General features: G+C 34.0%; 1 protein-coding gene across 1 annotated transcript in view; it reads left to right on the top strand.

Annotated features, from left to right (window-relative positions):
• The window catches only part of CPNE8 (copine 8), a 209,521-nt gene that overhangs the window by 103,264 nt on the left and 87,332 nt on the right, over nucleotides 1–18,925 (top strand). The window contains exons 8-10 of the mRNA XM_046685801.1: nucleotides 3,429–3,532; nucleotides 8,075–8,179; nucleotides 9,565–9,606. Of these exons, the coding sequence (XP_046541757.1) occupies nucleotides 3,429–3,532; nucleotides 8,075–8,179; nucleotides 9,565–9,606 (251 nt within the window). The remainder of the gene's footprint in view (nucleotides 1–3,428; nucleotides 3,533–8,074; nucleotides 8,180–9,564; nucleotides 9,607–18,925) is intronic.

The following is an 18,925-nucleotide window of genomic DNA, read 5'->3' as shown; positions in this document are numbered from 1 at the left end:
TTTACATTCAAAATCATACAAATTGACATTTTGTCTTCTTTAAAACTTATTGTCAGTTATTAACTTGAGCATAAGCTTTGGAATCAGGACACCTAAATTTCCGTTCTGTCTCTTTCATGATTCAGCTGAGTGAGGATATGTATGTTCTTGGAGCTTTACTTTCTGCATTTGTTAAGTGCCAAATGTCTTAACACCTCCTCAAATGGTTACTTTGCAGAATAAAAAAGGAGCAACATTTGAAAGTTGTGTAAATTGTGAATTTATACAAATGTTTCTTTTTAGTGTGATAATCCTGATTATCTCAACCTAGTATTACATATTTTATTTCAAATGCAACTTTTGTAACATATCTAGTCAAATGCCAGAGTAAGAATTAATGTAATTTTGAGGTCATATTAGGAATGTTTCTGCACTCAGTATTTCAAAAGTAGCTTGAAATTATCCAGAAATCATATTTTTCATTCTTATCAATTGATGGATTGATTCAACAATGTTCGCAAAATGTATAATGTGCTAGTCCCTGTAATGAATGCTTAGAATACAGTGGTGAGAAAAAACAATAACAAACAACCCTGATCCTTGTCTTTAATGAGCACGTAGTTTGTGGGGAAGACAGACATTAATCAGATGCAGGTAAACATGCCACGGTATGGACTAAGTGATCAACTATGAGAGAGTACCATGGAGAATCTAATTTATATTGGGGAGGGGGTCACTGCAGATCTCTTTGAGAAAATGACATTTAAGCTTAGCCCTAAGGAATGGTTTGCCAGCCAAAGGGTAAGAGTTCCAGCAGAGCATGCAGCTTGTATAAGGTGATAAGGAGGGAAAGGAGTGTGTCTGGTGTGTGATAGCAAGGGGCTTGGAAAAGGGTATGATTGGGGCAAAACTTTGCCAAGTGAAGGTGGAAAAGGCTGCTCAGAGCATGTTTGGTGTTGGGTTTTGTAGACCATGGTAATGATTCTGTGTTTATGCTAAATGCAAGGGAAAGCCTTGAAGCATTATGAACAACATTCTTTCTTTCCTGTTTTAAGAACTTTACTCTGTCTGCTGGATGGAGAATGGATAGGACAGGTCCAAGAGTGAACGAGGGAGAAAGGAATAAATGCCCCTGTGTGTGTCCAGATGAGAGAAGAGGTTGGCTTGGACTAAGGTGGTGCCGGAGTAGCTGGAGTGAAGATTTGAGAAATGTTTTAGAGGTAGAATGATGCAACTTGATGAGGATTGGATAAAGGGTCAGGAAAAGGGAGGAGTCAAGGACAGCTTCCTTGAGTACTTCGGGTGGATGACAAACCACTACGCAAGCTGGGAAAATGGCAAGAGAAGCAAGTTAGACTTGAACTTGTTAGAAGTATCTGTGAAACATTCACGTGTTTTTCTGCACTAGGAAGTTTGTTGTGCTTGTGTGGAGTATTGAAGAAAGATATTAAAATTTATCTCAGGTGGCATTAAGCATAAGAGATTTTTAAAAAACTGCAATGATGCTTGTATAGTTCTAAAAGTAAGTAAATGCTTGGTTTTTCCCCAGAAATTAGATTTCTTTTGTGCTCAATGCAGATGGAATCTCTGCTAAGTAATTAACTTGGGCAATTGCAAAAAAGATTTTCCCCAAGTTTATATAATTTGGTGCATTGAGAGAAATCTTTATTTTAATCAGTTATTCATTTTGCCAGCCTTCAGCAGTATAATTAGAAAAATTACAATTTGGTATTACGTTTAGCTGTGATCTTATAAAAAATGCATGTTTTAATAATATTTAATCTCTTTGAAGTTTTGTTCACAGTCAATTTGAAATATACACATTGTAGTAATCTATTATGCATTTTAAGTATATCAGAATGCTTTTTTGTAGTTTGTGTTTTGGTCCAGGTGCTTTGGGAGAATGTCTTAAAGGAATGATTTTTCTCTTGGCAAGAACAGTATCCTTGTCTCAGGTGCTTAGAAAACGATTCTCTCCTGAGAGTATTTTAATATATGTGAAGGTGAAAGGGTATTCAAAACAAAACAAAAAAACAAAACCAGTCCTTCTCCATTTTTCCCTGATTTTATATTGGATTGTCAGAGTGACTCTCTCACTGCTTTCTTAAAGATAGTATAGAAATTTTTGATCTTTAAACCACAAATTTGAGTAGTGATGATGGTTGAGAGGTTGGAGGTGATAATGATGTCCATATTGTCCTTGTCTTGGTTCTTTTAATTTTCTTTAAAATGTATGTTGTCACTGTGCCTGCCTAGAAGCACATTTCCTGCTCTGTAATGAGTGTTCCTCTGGCAGAAGTTATCACATCTAGTGCTAAAGAACAAAGTAAAATGACACTCTACCAATGCTTTTGAAAACCAGAAATCTAGAGTGAGAACTTTGAGAGTAGAGCTATATCTTGCTCATCTCTCTCCTCCCAGATTCTAGCTGCATATTGCTTGAGAAATTTCTGCTAAGTAAGTAGATAAATGAATGAATGAAAAAGAGAGATAGCATCTTCTGTTGTCTAGTGTACTGGAATTACTCAGGAAATAATAAGAATTTTAGACAGATTCTTAGTAAGTATTGCTGGACTCTGCAAAATAAAGAAGCGGTGAATAAGGGTGTGTCTTTTTAGGCATTGTTGACATTGTCACCAAATAGTATTTAAAACTGTGACCTCTGGATTTAGTCTGAATTACTTTGACCTTCCACCTATTCCAAAATTCTCAGCCTCTCCTTTTAGTCAAAAAATCAAACAAACGCAAGATACTGATTTTAATTTTTAAATTACTGTATATTTTCTACCTTTCAAAAATCTTATCCCGTGTAATTGAATAGTGTTTTACTTCCTTGATTTATGATACCCCAGCTTGTTTACCTTTAAGCTAAACCATGTAGATAATGAGTGCTTCAGTATATAAATTGATGAGAATCATTGGTTTTGCATAATAATTACCATACCAATATGCAATTTAAATTACAGACGAAAATGAAAGTGCCTTAGTTTTCTTGATGCCCAGTTATCGAAATTATTTTTAAATGTAGGTATTGCGACATTGTGGTACACTTGTGTATACTTAAGAAGGAACCTTTTTTCCCCTCTAGATTGCAAACTGTGTGGTCAGTCTGGGTCTGTCTTGTGTCTCATCTAATCATCTAATATATCTCAAAATGTAATATATGGTAGGTATATAGTAGATGCTTAGTAAATAGTTCCTGAGGAATTAAGAAAACACTTAAGTTCCAAAATGTCTGCTTGAATAATTGGAGATGTGAATGAAGATGTTGTACTGTAATGTTGGATACCTGAAGTCATCCAGCATTTTATGTTGTCTGGAATTCTCTCATACTTGGCTGTTTGCATTAAAATGGCAAATTTGTTTTCTTGTCAAGTCTTGCTTGTGATTTGCAGTTTCTAGTTATTTATAACCCAGGTTTTGAGCTATTTTATTAATTTTGTTTGTAGGATGCTGTTCTGATGCAATTTTGTGCAAACAAATTGGACAAGAAAGATTTCTTTGGAAAATCAGATCCTTTTCTTGTATTTTATCGAAGTAATGAAGATGGCAGGTAGATATATCTTTTATGCATTTTAACTCTTTGGTAAGGAAGATACTTGAATTATTATTTTTTTCTCAGAGAAGCCCATTAAATTGATAAACAGAGTAGAATAGTTTGGTATTTTAAAATTTTATTTGATTTTACATCTCAATAATAATGTATAACTTTATAAGCATTTTATGTTTTGTTTGATATTTAAAATGAATGATTTTCAGCTTCATAGAAACAGTTCCTCTTTACTTTTCCTAAAATTATAATATTGCTTTAATAGTATGAAGAAATTGTATTTTTGCAGAAAGCTAAAATGCAAAACTAATGTATTTTGTTGTAGAATTGAACTCAAACCATTTTCTTGGATAAAGATATGGATTTTGTGGGTTGCTTTTTATACTACAGGTTTTTTTTTCAGTAATATCTAAGTCTAACATTAAATAAAATTTTTCATTGCATTTTAGTAATTTGGATATTTTTATCAGTCATGGTTACATTGGTTTCTGAATGGTTTGAAAATTTATCCATAGGTTATAGAGCATAATTTAGTACATATGACTCTACCATTAAATATGTTTTATTATTGTTTTCTGTGATTCTTATTGTGCTGTCAGTATTCATGGGAAAGTTTAGTGGTTAAACTTATGGGCTAAGGTCCTGTTGCCTATGTTTCCATCATAATACTGCTACATAACAGCTATGGGACCATAGGCAAGTTTTTCTAACCTGTGTGAAACTCAGTTTCCTCATCTGTAAAATGGTCTAATAGTCATAGCTACCTCACAGGGTGTTTGAGAGTACTAAATGAGTTACTGCACAAAAATTATTTAGAAGCTTGCCTAACACATAAGAGGATTAGCTATTATTATTATTATCTTATAGTATAATGTTTCTTTTTTGTTTTCCTTAACTATGCATAATAAAATATTAGCTAAAGAGGAAATATCATTTGGAGATTAAAAATGAGGGTAATAGAATGAAAAAAATGGTTACTCTGCTACCCTTATAAATGAAACTATACATGTTAATGTTATGTAATATGTGTATAAAATGTTACATAAAAATAGAAAGTTTGCTATTTAAAGTGAATATACTTGGCAGTGTAAAATGATGCTTTACTTAATGTGCAATTTTTGTTGATGCAGCTACTGGGCAACTCTTGGCTATTTTTGTTGTAGTGTCATATTATTGGATTTTACATATTTCCCTTCTATTTTGGTGGTAAAAATGTCAGTAGCTTTGGTATCTGAACACTGATTTTATCCGTATGAAAAATATTGGACAGTGAGGAAAATAATATTTGCTACTTATTTCAAAGGTAGAGGAAAACTGAAGAATAATTCAAAATTTGTTGAATCACAATGTTCTTATTTTCTTCGTGTCTGAACTACTTGTTTCCTGACTTTTCTATTTTTATTCTTATTAATTTTTTTATTTATTAAGATTAGTTGTATGATTGTAGAATATCACTCTATTACACATTCACTGCTACTGGTGAGAGTTATGTTACAAAAATTTATTATGCTTGTAAATATGATACTAACTTATGCATTAAATGAAATCTAAATAGTAAGAGAAAAGTACAACTAATCCAAAAATCTCAAATCATTTTAAAACAGCTATTGCTAGAATTTGGTGAGTCTCATTTCAGAAAACTTTCCACTTATATTTACACACAGAAAACTAATTCACCAGCTAGATCCAAATATATATTAAGGCACATGTATTAGTGTGTTTATATATGTATGTGTGTGTTTTGTTTTGATGAGTTTGAATGAATGAAAATGCTTTTACTCCTCACTTTTTATCTGTAAGTCTCCATTTGTACCTGCAAAGATTTTAGTTTTATTTTTATCATTTATTTGCTTGTGGAGCTATTTCAAAAATTGCTTGTTGCCTTGCGTGTTTGAGGCTCATTTTATAAGAAAGAGTAAAACTTAATTTCTACCAGAAGCATTAATAGAAAACCTTAATAATATATGATTATAAATTCATATTTTCTTGCTTTCACATTTAGTTAGTAACACGACCAGATGCATAATAAGGTAATAATTTCCCTTTAGAATAGCTGTTTTTTTGGGTAAATGGCTTCATTTAAAGTATTTTAATACAGGTTATTTAGTAAAATATTTTCCTGTACTACGTACATACATATGCACTTATATTTGTATAGCAATACTTCTGAATGTTGGAGAGCTACATCAGACTGCTGGCAGAATTTTCACTAGTTCCACTAGTGCTGGAATTACTAGTGGGATTTTGCGGTCTATGTCACATCTAATGCGTTACAAGTGAGAATGATTAATGGAAGACAGATGACTACCTGGCTCATAAATAGCTCACTAAGAAGATGAGTCATTTTCTTAAGACAAGTGTCAAAGTATTGAATTACTGTGGCTGCTGATACTAGGGGTATAACAGAAGTTTTGACTTAATCATAAACAAAGAGATTGTTGAGCATGTTGGTTTGAAGATGGTCGGTTGGTTTGTGTGTGTGTGTGTGTCTCTCTCTCTCTGTCTTTCTAGCTAGAGATCATCTATCTAGCTATCTATCTGTATCTATCACCATACCAAAGACTTTCTATATATTAGAATATGATACCAGAGAAGAAAAGCAAGCCCATTTGTAAATCTTTAAGAATGTAAAGTATTATATTATGAAAGAGTCAGATGCCTGTTTTTAAAACAAAATATGTAATTTTGTCCCTATGAATTTTTCTTAACCATTTTTGTGTACATTTGCCTTTTCTCATTTGATTTGCTGTTTTTTCCCTGCCGACTTCTCCCTTATCCTCTTGGCTTTTCTTGCCTCTACTTTAGATATCTTGCTGTCCTTTTCCAGTCTTCTCTTTCTGTGTTTTCTTTTCATGCCTTTTGCCCCCAGTGGTTCCTAAATTGCTTCAGGCGAGTCAATTCTGAGCACATTTGACCACAGTTACATTTTCTTGAGCTCTGTCAACTTAGTAACAGGAGTTTCTTTAGATGGGTGATGATACTCCAGGAAGGGAATGGCACTAATGCCATTAGTCTTGTAATGAATACTTGATCCCTATATATGACATTTCTATTTGATCTCTTAATAGAAACAAACTCTTCTTGCCTGAGAGGAGGAAAATGGACTCGAAAGCTTTTCAAAATGAGAATATTTTCTCGTAGTGATTAGGTGCAGCATGTCACTATGGTAATTATGTAATATTCTCACGTTCAGGATTGTTAGAGAGATCCTGCATCTGGAACACTTCATGACTAAGGTCTTGATGAGGGCTGGGTTTAGTTATTGTTCTAACCAAGAGCATTATGAATGTTTTATAGCTCACGAACTGCTGCATAAATTTACGTTAGGCAGGAACATTTCCAGGACCTGATTGGTGTCTAGAGATTGAATGTTTTGTTGGAAACAACACTGGAATTTGAATCAGAAAGCTAAGTCTAAAGCTCTGTGGATTCTACCCCTTAATGCGTATTCTTGAATTGCTATCTTCCTTCCCTCCAGGAATTCTTTATATATATATATATATATATATATATATATGTAGCCAACAGTTTAGATAAACAAAGAACCATACACTGAGTGATCTCACTTATAAATTCATGATGTTAATCTTAAATGGGCTCTTGGGGATCCCCAGGAATCCTACTCCTTTTCCTCAATCCATCAACTTTTCCTCCCTCCCAGACACTTGAGTACTTCTCTCCGTTTCCTTCTTTGCTGATGATCATGCTTTGTAATTCACAAGAAAATGGAAACAATTGGAGAACTTTCTCATGGCTCATCATAACATTTACCCATGTACTCAGCCTTCACGAATTTTCCTGCCAAATGACTATCTTTGCTCCCAGGGCCAACTTCTCCGTTGATGCCCTGGATCCCATTCACTTTCATCTTCTAAGGACATTGCTCCAGGCTTTCTCCCCTTACTCTCACACATCACAAATTGTTTCCTCTCTGTTGGATCTTTTCCTTTGGCATGCAACCTTACTGTCATTTCTTCCATCTTGGAAAAAAATGAAAAAGTAACAAAACTTTTTTCACTTGACTAATCTTTTTGCTTGACTAATCTTTCTCCTTAAGCTACTCCCAATTTCTCTCCTTATCTTTACAGCTAAACTTCTCAAAAATGTTGTTTATACACTCTCCCTCAGTTTCTCTTCTCTTTCTTAAACCCATTTCAGTGAGGTTTTTGTCCCCAACACTCCAACAAAACTGCTCTTCTCAGGGTTACTGATGACCTTCATATTCTTTGTGACTCATGGATATTTTTCACTTTATCAATATGTCATCACAATTTTTATAGAGATTATTTACGAAGCATCTTTAGGATTTATTGAATTTGCAGAAGATCGTTTTTGGTAAACTTATTGCAAAATCTCATTGCTTTATATTGCAGCGAGCTAATCTTTAAAGTTTTAAAACCAGAAACTTCATCTTATTAAATGATATAGCAGCAATAGAGGGACTGACGACATTTATTCTGTACAAAAAAAAGAGAAGAATGACTTCTGAAGCAATATTTCATAACTGAATCATGAGCATAACTGGAAACCTTTTTTTTTTTTCAGTTTTACAATTTGTCATAAAACAGAAGTTGTCAAAAACACTCTAAATCCTGTATGGCAAGCATTCAAGATCTCAGTCAGAGCATTGTGTAATGGTGATTATGACAGGTAAAATAAATGGGACCTTTTCTGAGAGTTTTGAATATTCACTGTATCCCATATTCATTGTATCCGATAATCTAAGTGGAACTTTTTTTATTAAAGTAGCTTCTTTACCTGTGTAAATATGTATTTACAAAAACATGGATGATTTATTCAGAATTTAAAAAATAACTTTATTTTTAATCCCTGATGATTTGGGGAAGAGGGATAATTCAGCTAATTAAAATTTGGTTAAACTGACTGATTTTACAAGAACAAAAATGTGCAAGGTGCTAAAAGTATGTTGGATATTAGTTTATCTTAACATATTAGTCAAAAATCATTCCAGGATTTTTGTTGCTTCAAGGTTTTCCTTTGGTGTTAGCTTTCTAGAGGGGAATAAGTAAATATATAACAGATAGAAGACCATGACCATTAATGTCATCAACCCTGACATACTCTTGAAAATGCTGTTGGCATCATTGCTCTCATGGTTACTGAATCATGAAAGTTCTAGAGATGTGAAACAGGGAGATTCTAGTGTTTTACAAGTAGGTAGGTGAGTTGGCCCTGAAGATATTCCCACAAAATACCTGAAAATTTATTAATATCAAAGTTTTTTCCTTTTTCTTATGAAAGTTGATCATAAGGTTATAATTAAAAACCCCTACACACCCCAAAAGAAAAACAAATATGTAGAAAGTAAAAACACAATCTCTTTGTTATTTTATTTATTTTGTTACTTGTATGTTAGAAAAGTGTGAATTTATTCTGTGTACTGATATCATAGAAGGAACTATTGATTGCCAATATGTCATTAAATTTACTTTAAAATTTATCTTGCCACTTGACTGTCATTTTATTCATTTCAAAAGACCATAACTTTACTTAACTAGACTCATTCTTTTTCTAAGAAAGTCGTTCTTATAATGTGGTTCCTGATTAGCAGCATCAACATCACCTGGTTAACCTTGTTGAAATTCAGATTCTTAGGCCCCAAGCAGGCCGACCTAACCAGGAACTCTGGGCATGAAGTCCAACAGCCTGTGTTTTGACAAGCCCTCCATGTAATTCTGATGCTGAGTCTGGGAAATCCTGCTCTAACAGAATGGTTTTCAAGAGAAGTAGTTGCATAGCTCCCTATTGAGGAGCTCCGTCAAACCACACAGTCTTCTCCCATATACTTTCCCTACTCCCTTTAAAGAATCAATCCAGATTTTGGAAACGTATTTTAAGATAAATTGAAATATGGTAATAAAATTAGCAAAATTAACTTCAAACTATTTTGTAAAACCTATGAGCATACACTATTTTATCTAAGAAAATCTGCAACTTATTTTTTAATTCTCAATCATATGTTATTTTGACCTTACTGAGTGACTTTACTCTGTGTGTGTTTTCCCCGTGGACAGAACAATCAAAGTGGAGGTGTACGACTGGGATCGAGATGGGAGGTAAGACGTTGCCTTTTCTTTTATTCTTGCTCTTGAAACTTACTCTGTTTTAAGAAGCAAGTATACTGAAATGACCACATTTTTTAATTTTAATGTTCAGGGTGCAAATTTTGTCTTGTTTTTTCAAATGTTACTGAGGAGTTTCCGTGACATTTTAAGAATGAATGTAATTTTCTCAACTTGGAGAATTAAATAGAGGTCTTCCTCATTTCCAGTAACATAGTCAACATTTTCAGGCTGGACCTGATGATTTCTCATTATGTACAGGTTAAGGTGTCTTGTTTCATAGCTGTAGAGTAGTGATTCTCAAATTTCTATATCACATCCTTTCAAAGATTCCTATAACCTGGCTATCCAATATGATTCATGGGAATACTACTGAGTACCCCACCACCAAAAAAAAAAAAAAAAAAGACACACTTCACAAACAAATAAGGAAACAAAACTCTAGAATTATGTCTGGTGATTTCCAATACAAATAGTCGTTCTGAGCTCCAAAATCATGGTCTCCCTCTGCATCTCACGGCAGATGTTAAAGACTGAAAGAGAGGGAGCATGCTGCTTTTCATTTTTCTTCTTTAAGTATTTTTCCACTGTTCCTACTGTTTTAAGTAGGATTGATATTGAGGTGTTTTTAAATGATGTCAAGCTAAGGGACCCACAAATGTTCAAATCTCGCCTTGCCCTAGATAACTGCCTCTCCGGGTGGTTCCTGAAGACACTGATTACAGAGGCCAAAGGACAATGACTAGTGGGAAAGCAAAGGGCACCCAGTTTTACTTGCCTAATGCCCTGTACTCCAATGAGCTCAGAGCTCACTGGTAAATGGAGCTGAAGCAGGAGGTTAAAGCTCAAGATCTTGGCAAGCCTGGCCGTGCTCTCTGTGTTTTGTGTAAGCCAGCAGCCAAGCTCGAAGGGACGAGAGTGTCTGGATACCTGAGCACTCCTGTTAATGCAGAAACAAGTTTGATCAAGAAGCCTGGCCTGTCCCAAGGGGGCAGCGCCCCTCATCCCTTCTGCTACGTGGGTAGGCTGATGCCTAATTGGAAAGCCACACACAACCACGTATATGACTTTTGCCCATACGCTCATTTGCACACATGGTCCAGTAGGTATCCTGAAATTTGACCCAATTAGTGTTTTCTCCTTTTCAAGGAGTGATAAGGGGGATGGAAAAAGAGGTAGAGATATTTTTTACTCCACATGTCAGCTATCACCAAATAACTGATTTCAATTTTCAGGTTATATCGCAAACATGCTGGTGCTAAAGCATCCTAACACTGTTGGAAGTTTATTCTTAAAGACAATCTGTATTATCACTGAGCTTTACATTTCTGCCAGGTTATTCATTTAATTAATTTTTTATTTAGATTTCCTTTCCAAGAATTCTGCATGCACTCTGGAGAAATCTCAGTAGAAAACCTTATGTTTTCCCACAGGGACTTACGCTCCATTGCTTCGTTAAACTTTATTCACTGAGGAAATGAGTTTTGCTTCTCAGAATAAATAGAAAAAAAAATAATGCCAATCTGAGTAAAGCAGGACTTTGTGCCCTGTATCATTTACCCTGTTTTAAATTTTAATTGAGAATGGGCAGAAGTGGTGACCTTTTCCTAGTAATTTCAGGAAATTGGGGAAAGGCTTTTAATTTGGCCACTTAGAAATGAGGGGTGTAAATTTAGGTTTCATTTATATCCATGACCATTTTATCCCAAATTTTTGGAAATTGTAGATATTTTATTGTCTTGTTCGGAAGGTGAGTTTTACTGTTGGCTCCAGTCTACTTCTGAGCCACAAAAACTTTGAATAGCTTTGGGGATCAGAATTACTTTGGCATTTAATTATCCTTTTCTTTGATGTTGGAGTTTTGTGCATTCCTATCCGGATATAGTTTATTCAGTGTTTCCAGTGTGCCAGGTATTCTCTAAGCATTTTTCATGTTATTTCTCATTTAACTTTCACAATAAGAGATAGGTACTGTATTAATATCATTTTACAGATAAAGAAACCAAGGCAAAGAAGTAACATGCCTAAGGTCACACAGCTAATAAATGGTGGAGCCAGGACTTGAACCCTGGTAGTGTGCTTCCAACAGTGTGCTCGTAACTTCATTGTTTTATTGTTGTTAGTGCTGTCGGGTCGATCCTCACCCCTAGGCACCCTGTGTACAGCACAGTGAACCCTGCCCAGTCCTTTTGTGCCATCCTCTCACCTTCCGGCGCTACATCAGACAATGCTCTGCTGCTATTCATAGGTTTTCATGGCCCATTTTTTCTGAAGTAAGTGACCAGGTCTTTCTTCCTAGTCTTACTCTGCAAGCTCTGCTGAAACCTGTCCACCATGGGCAACCCTGCTGCTATTTGAAATACTGGTGGCATAGCTTTCAGCATCACAGCAATATGCAGCAGCATGACAGCCAACAGATGGGTGGTGTGGTTCCCTGACCAGGAAATGAACTTGGGCTGCAGCAGTGAGAGCGCCAAATCTAAACCACTAGACGACCAGGGCTGGCTCATAACTAATCACTACATTGCTATAGCAGTATAATTGTAAATTCTGGCATTTAAATAAAAGCCTTCAACCTGGACATTAGTCTCTTACTCTATGATTCTTTGGTAATTGATAATGTGGTAATTAAGAAGAATGCAAGGGCTACTTAAGAAACCTTTTAGCAGAAGTATGTTATTACCTGAGATTTTATATTATCTGCAAAAGTGGATGAAGCATCCCTAAGTAGCAAGACTTATGTAACACAAAGTTAGGTAGAGAGAAATGAGTATTATAGATTAAAAAAAAATCCTAATGGACATCAAAAGGGACAATGAAATGTATAAAAGAGCTGTCTTAGATTATGAGAATGAGAGCTAGCATGAGAGCAAGAGAAAGTGAAAGAGAGTAGAGATAGAAAAAGAGAGAGAGAGAGTCAAGGAAAGGTTCTTTAGGAAATGTAGTTAAAAGAAGTGAAGGATTCGAGTCGCTAGATTGGGGAGATTTTTTTCAATAAAAAATGATGATTTCCTTTGAGATACCAATTTCAAAGGAAAGAAAATATTTAGATATTGAGATTTTGTCAGCTCATGTTGTCCTGGATCATCAACTGTTTGGGAGGGAAGGTTGTTGTTGGTGGATCCAATGATGATGTGTTTTTAAATTTCACTTTAATATACCATCATTAACAGCATGTTCAAAAGAAGCTTGAGTAGTTGAAGACTGTTTCACAATAAAAGGGATGAAGCTGGGAGGGGAAAAATTGTTAGGGGGAACTTTAAATATTCCCTAGAAATGAATTAGATGATTACTACAATAGTTGGGTGAATGTATTGTAATTTTATAAGTGGTCTAATAACTTTTTAATGTTGGGGTAAAATGTTCTTTCTTTAATCCAAAATATAGATCTATATTTTAATATAAAAAATTTCAGTGTGTAATTCTATATAATCCATGTGCACTAAAGCAGCCTTTTTCAATGTTTGCAAAATTATCATGTTAAAATCATAATTAAATAATTCTTGATAACTCTTTCAACTAAATAATATTATTTATGAAATTTGAAAGGTGTATTAGTCTCCAATAAAAACGATGCATAAAAGCTATAAAATCCAGATATTAGTTTTATAATGCAATAATAATAGTCACTTGGTGGGTTGTTATACAAGTTGATATTCCAGCTTGTGGTTATGCGTGGTTTAATAACATATGGTTCTTATATTTTTACATATATTTTTCTTTATCTGACATAATTTCCTAAGGTAGTTGTTTTTCCCTTAAATCAGAGTGAACATGATATGACACTCCTTATATTTCATGATACAATGTAATCATCAGCAGAAACTGTTTTCTATTTCTTGTTTGTCCTCCTGTCATCTTTAATGTTTGTCGTAAATCCTGTACATGTATCATTTTTTGAATTCCATATCTAGATTGAGAACTTTTGATTCCTCTTTTTAGAAAAGATGATTTTCTCAGTGGATTCCCTCCCCTTTTTTTGACAACTAGACCGGCATTGTCCAATAGAAATACAATGTGAGTCCCATATGTAATTTAAAATTTTCTAGTGATAACATTAAAAAGCAAGAATAAGCCAGTGAAATTGATTAATAATATTTTTTACTTAATCTTATATACATAAAATGTCATGTTAATATGGAATCAACATAAAAATTATTAATGAGAAACTTTGCATTTTTATATAAATGTAAGAAAAAAATGTAAAGACCAAGTCTTTGAAATCTGGTATGTATTTTATGCTTACAATACATCTCAAGTGAGACTGGCTACATTTCAAGTGCCCTGTAGCAAAGCCTGGTTGGTGGTTACCATATTGGGCAGCACCATGTAGAGGTTAATGAAGTTCATATAATATCACCATAAGTAACTTGGTATCAGTTATTTGTTTTATTTTTAAATCAGTTTTATTTGTCTGCATTTAATAGAAGTTTGGAATTGCCCCGTTATAAAGTGGGGAAAAACTGGTCAGACATCTGTATTATTTTGTGTGTAAATTTAACCATAGGAAATCAATAAAGTAATCTGATCTGTCAATCTAGAGAGAATATTTCAGTCAAAAATTCCAGTGAAAAATGCTTGACAGGATTACTTGTTTACAAATGAGATGATAATGATACTCAGATTAGGAACTTCAGGAAGTAGTGTGATCTTGGGTCAGAAATCTGACAGTATATTTGACTCAATTCATCAACTTGAAATTAACTCTGTAATGAACATCTCGTGCGTCTAGGAGGCATATAAAAATGTGGTAATACTGTTGGGCAAGTAAGCAGTTGACATTAAAATGGGTATCCTGAGCTAATCCAAGATAGAAGAAATATAGTCATTTGTCCTTTTTGATCTAAACACATTGTCAATGGATGGTCTGAGAGTGCAGGGACTTGCTTGACCTTGATATGAATAGTCAGTTTAAAGGTACTTAATTTTCAACTAGTTAAATCACTTTATCAAAATCATCCCCCTAATTTCCACCATTTCTTCAAGGGACATGAAGGAAGAATATTAAAACCTCATTCTAACAATTGAAAAGCTGAAGTGCTGAGAAACTGACTTGTCTGGGTTACAAAGCAATCAGTAGTGGTATCTTGGAAAAGCTTCAATTGCTTTCAGTCGCTTCAGCTGACTTTGTAGCTTAAGTTAAAATTCAGGGAGCATTAGCGGAACAGTTCTGCATTAAAACCATGTGACTCTCATGTGGGACTGATTGTAAATGGGCCACCAAGTAGATCGCTGTCTCCCAGAAAATGATGATTTGATGAAAAGACTGAGCTAGTGAACTGCCAATCATAAAATTCACCGTTTGAAGTCTGCTGAACAGGGAGAGTAAAAGTTCGTTATTACCAGTCTGCGTTTTTTCAAATGTAGTCATTTTAAATAAGGATACTTATTATAAGTAAGTGCAAACATCCTTTAACTGTGGAATGCTATACAAATGCTATTATTTTCTAGTATGTTACCTTTGAAGACAATATTTGATAATGCATTTGATGTCTTCCTTCTCTGATTATGTGTCATCATGGTGTGAAATAAGTGATTCTTGGTCCAGTGCTTTACTTGAGAACTTTCTTGTAAGTTGTCAAAGACATTATAACTCATTTAGGAGGAGCATGTGTAAACCTTTTATATTTTACTCATTTATTTTAAATTTCCTCACTTATTCTAATTAATCTTTCTCTAACAATCGCTGTCTGTTTGCTTGCGGTTAACCCTGAATGTCCTAAATGTAGACACAGTAGAAAAGATTTAGCCTTTGCTTGTTCCACTACCTGTCACTTCTTTGAGACTTTTAGAAAAGGTTGATAAACAGAATTTCATAATCTACTTATTATTTACTGACATACTATTTTTTCTTCCACCTACTATAAATTTAGGTATTAATTTTTTTCACATGTAGCTTGTAGGGTTTTTTTGGCCCTTTTTCCCTTCAATCTATAATTCTTGCCCTCATGAGAGACTGATTTAATTATGTATATATTCGATACCTAAAGTGGTAATCAATTTTTTTACTTCTGCATGTCTTTATTTGTGGAATTCCAATAGAAATTTTGTTAATTAGTTTTGGAGGAAATTATCATTGAGAATTTATTATGTGCCAAACAGTTTGCAGGTGATGTGTCTTACCAAAAAACTCCAATCATTGTAACAACAATATTTTAATTTTCCTTAATTTTTTTTATATCCTTCTGCTTACCTTGAATGATTTTGCATTCTTTCAGATCTATATTTCAAGGAAAAAAGCTTTCTCGCATCTTCAATAAAATTTTAAGGAAAATTATGTAAACCTTTCATACTGGCCCTTTACTAAAAGATATTTGCAGGATCGACTTTTGGGAAGTAGCATTCTAGCCAATTTTGACCAACTGGCATTCCAGAGATTGCCCCCTACTCTTCCATCACCATGGATTTGCTTAGATAGCCTCAAAACTTTGAAAGCCCTTCTGTGTTCATTTTTGCCTCTTGTTTTTCTGTTCTGGCCCAATTTAAATGCTATCAGTTATCTGAAAGCTTTCCTTATACATCTAAATTCATTTAATCCCTCTCTCCTGTGTGTTGTGTTTACCCTTTAGGAATGTTTATTAGCATATCTAACCTATATGACTTATATTGAAATTGTTTGTTTCTGCTTTATCTTTTTTTTTTTAATTTTATTGAGGAAGATTAGCCCTGAGCTTAACCGCTGCACCACCAGGCCAGCCCCTCTGCTTTATCTTTAATATTAAATTGTAAACTCCCTGAGGGTTAAGGACTGTGTTTTGTCTTATTCCTCACAGTGTAGATTACAGGGACTTTACGGTAGTAGCTTCTTGCTGTGTTATTTCAATATTACAGGAGAGATTATTTGAAATGACTCTGTCGTCTTTCTAGTGAACACTCAATCCTCCATCATTGCTTGTTATTTGTCTCCTCATTTCCACCCTTTACTTGAAATTGTGGAATTACCTTGAATAGTATTAGAGCTTTGATTTCTCTAGTGAGCCTTCAGGCAGTAATTAATTCAGCTGTCATTTTCTGTCTTTATTTTTTTACCACTTGCAGACATCTTAGATTTTATATTCATGTAGCTATGATCTTCTTGTCATACAGATTAATTATTTTTTCTGCTTTATTCTGTGTTCAAATACTGATGATTCTAACTCAACAGCAGAATTATCAAATTCAAATCAACAAATACATTTGCATCGTAAATTTTGATTTTTGGTCACTGTACTGAAAATAGTTTTTACAATGTGGCTTAGGGAAAGAGAAAAGAAGATAGAGCTAAAGAAAGCCTGAATCATAGTAAGGGAAGAAACAGAATTTACAGAGTTTACATAGTCATGGAAATAGAAGCAAGGGAACTTAGAGAAAGCACTGTCGAGAATAGGACAAAATCTTCTAGCGAGCTCTGCAATGAGGGCAAATGGGTGGAGCTGAGGTTTTATAAATGTGTCAGAAAAGATGTGGGTTATAAGTCCACCCTTCCAAAATAAATCAGATTATATCTCCAGTGTCACCATTGCTGAATTAGAGTTCACTCCTTGGCATAGAAAAAGAACTCGAGTTATCTGAATATGTTACTTTTCAATTTGGTCTGCAGACGTAATTTAGTATTAAAATCTGTCGCTCTCAGAACCCAACATTCTACAGTAACTCAGGTTGAGACCGAGCAGGGAAGTAGGCTGTTTGTTCAAGAGCAATGAAGCTTCTACTTTAGAATAAGAATAGGAAGAATGATAAATTGGGAAATAACCACTTGAGCGTTTTGTATGATTTGAAATAATTTATGTAAAAGATTCAAACTAACCTAAGAATTAATCAAAACTCACACCATTGACCAAAATAATTTCCATGTAAATGGAGAAAATAAAACTCAAAGAAAAGAAAATAGAAGACTATGAAATAATCTCTGAATTTGGAAGGGATTTCTAAACATAATAAGAGATGGAGCTAAAGGATCTATTTTTAAAATAAATTTTGTAAGTCAATTATAATGTAAAATAGAAAAGTGCACAAATCATAAATATGCAGCTCAGTGAATTTTAGCAAATTGAATATACCACGTACATTCAGCACACACGCAGCTTTATGAGCACTGCAGGAGCCATTCTCTTTCCTCTCTCGTTCGTTATTTCCCCTCCTGCGAAGGAACCACTTTCCTGACTTTTATCATCAGAGTTCAGTGTTGCCTGTTTTTGAATTTTATGTAAACGGAATCGCATAGTAGGTACTTTTTGGTGTCTGGCTTTCCTTAACATTGTTTGTGAGATCTGTTCCTGTTGTTACATGTGATTTGTTCATATCAATTTCTTTAGTGTGTTCTGCTGATGAATAAGCTATGATCTATCTATTCCTTCTACTATTGATGGATATTTGTTTTTTTTCCCCTATTATTATTATGATTAATGCTACATGGAAGTATCTGTGTATGTCTTCTGGTTATATATGGTAAAATTCATTCTAATTGGATATATACCTAGAAGCAGGTCATGGATGTGCATAGGTTTAGTTTTAGTAGATACTGACAAACACTTTCCCAACGTGATTTTGCCAATTTACCGTACTACCAGGACTGTATGAGAGTTCTAGTTACTCTATATTCTTGCCAACATTTGGATCCAATTTTTAAATTTTAACCATTCTTGTGGGTAGCTCATTGTGTATATCTATCTCATTTTGCATATCCCTCATGACCAATCAGGTTGAACCTCTTTTCATAAGTTTATTGGCCATTTGCTGAAGTCCATAGATTTAAATACTTTAGATATATAGATTTTACATAGATTAAAGCTTTGTAGATAAAAATATCATATATTTAAAAGGTAAAAGAATATTGGAAAGTAAATGGCTATATAGATACTAAACATAAGATTTCTGTGGTATATAAAGAGCTCTACTATAATAATAAGAATGTCCACATCCAATTACAAAGGTGCGAAGACTTTGGCAATTTACCGAAGAAACCCAAATGGTGAAAAAATGTGAAAAAATTCAAGTTTGTTAGTAATCAACAAAAAAACAGGTAAAAATTAAAACATACAGCTTTATATATAACAAATAACATATGACTTTTTAAACTAAATGGCAAGTATTTTAAAATATATAAATCAGTGCTGTTCAGAGTGAATTGAGGTAGTTATTTTCATATTTTTAAGGGATTATAAATGAATACAAATTTGGGGAAACCAATTTGGTTGTATGTATTAATATCCTTTAAAATACCTCTATGATTTTTATCTACTAATTTCACTCCCAAGAACCTGTTCTAGGCGCCAGCCCAGTGGTGCAGAGGTTAAGTTTGCACATTTTGCTTCCGAGGCCTGGGGTTCACCAG

Source organism: Equus quagga, chromosome 1 (genome assembly GCF_021613505.1).
Source record: "Equus quagga isolate Etosha38 chromosome 1, UCLA_HA_Equagga_1.0, whole genome shotgun sequence".
NCBI classification, from domain to species: Eukaryota; Metazoa; Chordata; class Mammalia; order Perissodactyla; family Equidae; genus Equus; species Equus quagga.
The sequence above is the reverse complement of the archived record's forward strand: the minus strand, read 5'-3'. Positions and strand labels throughout refer to the sequence as shown.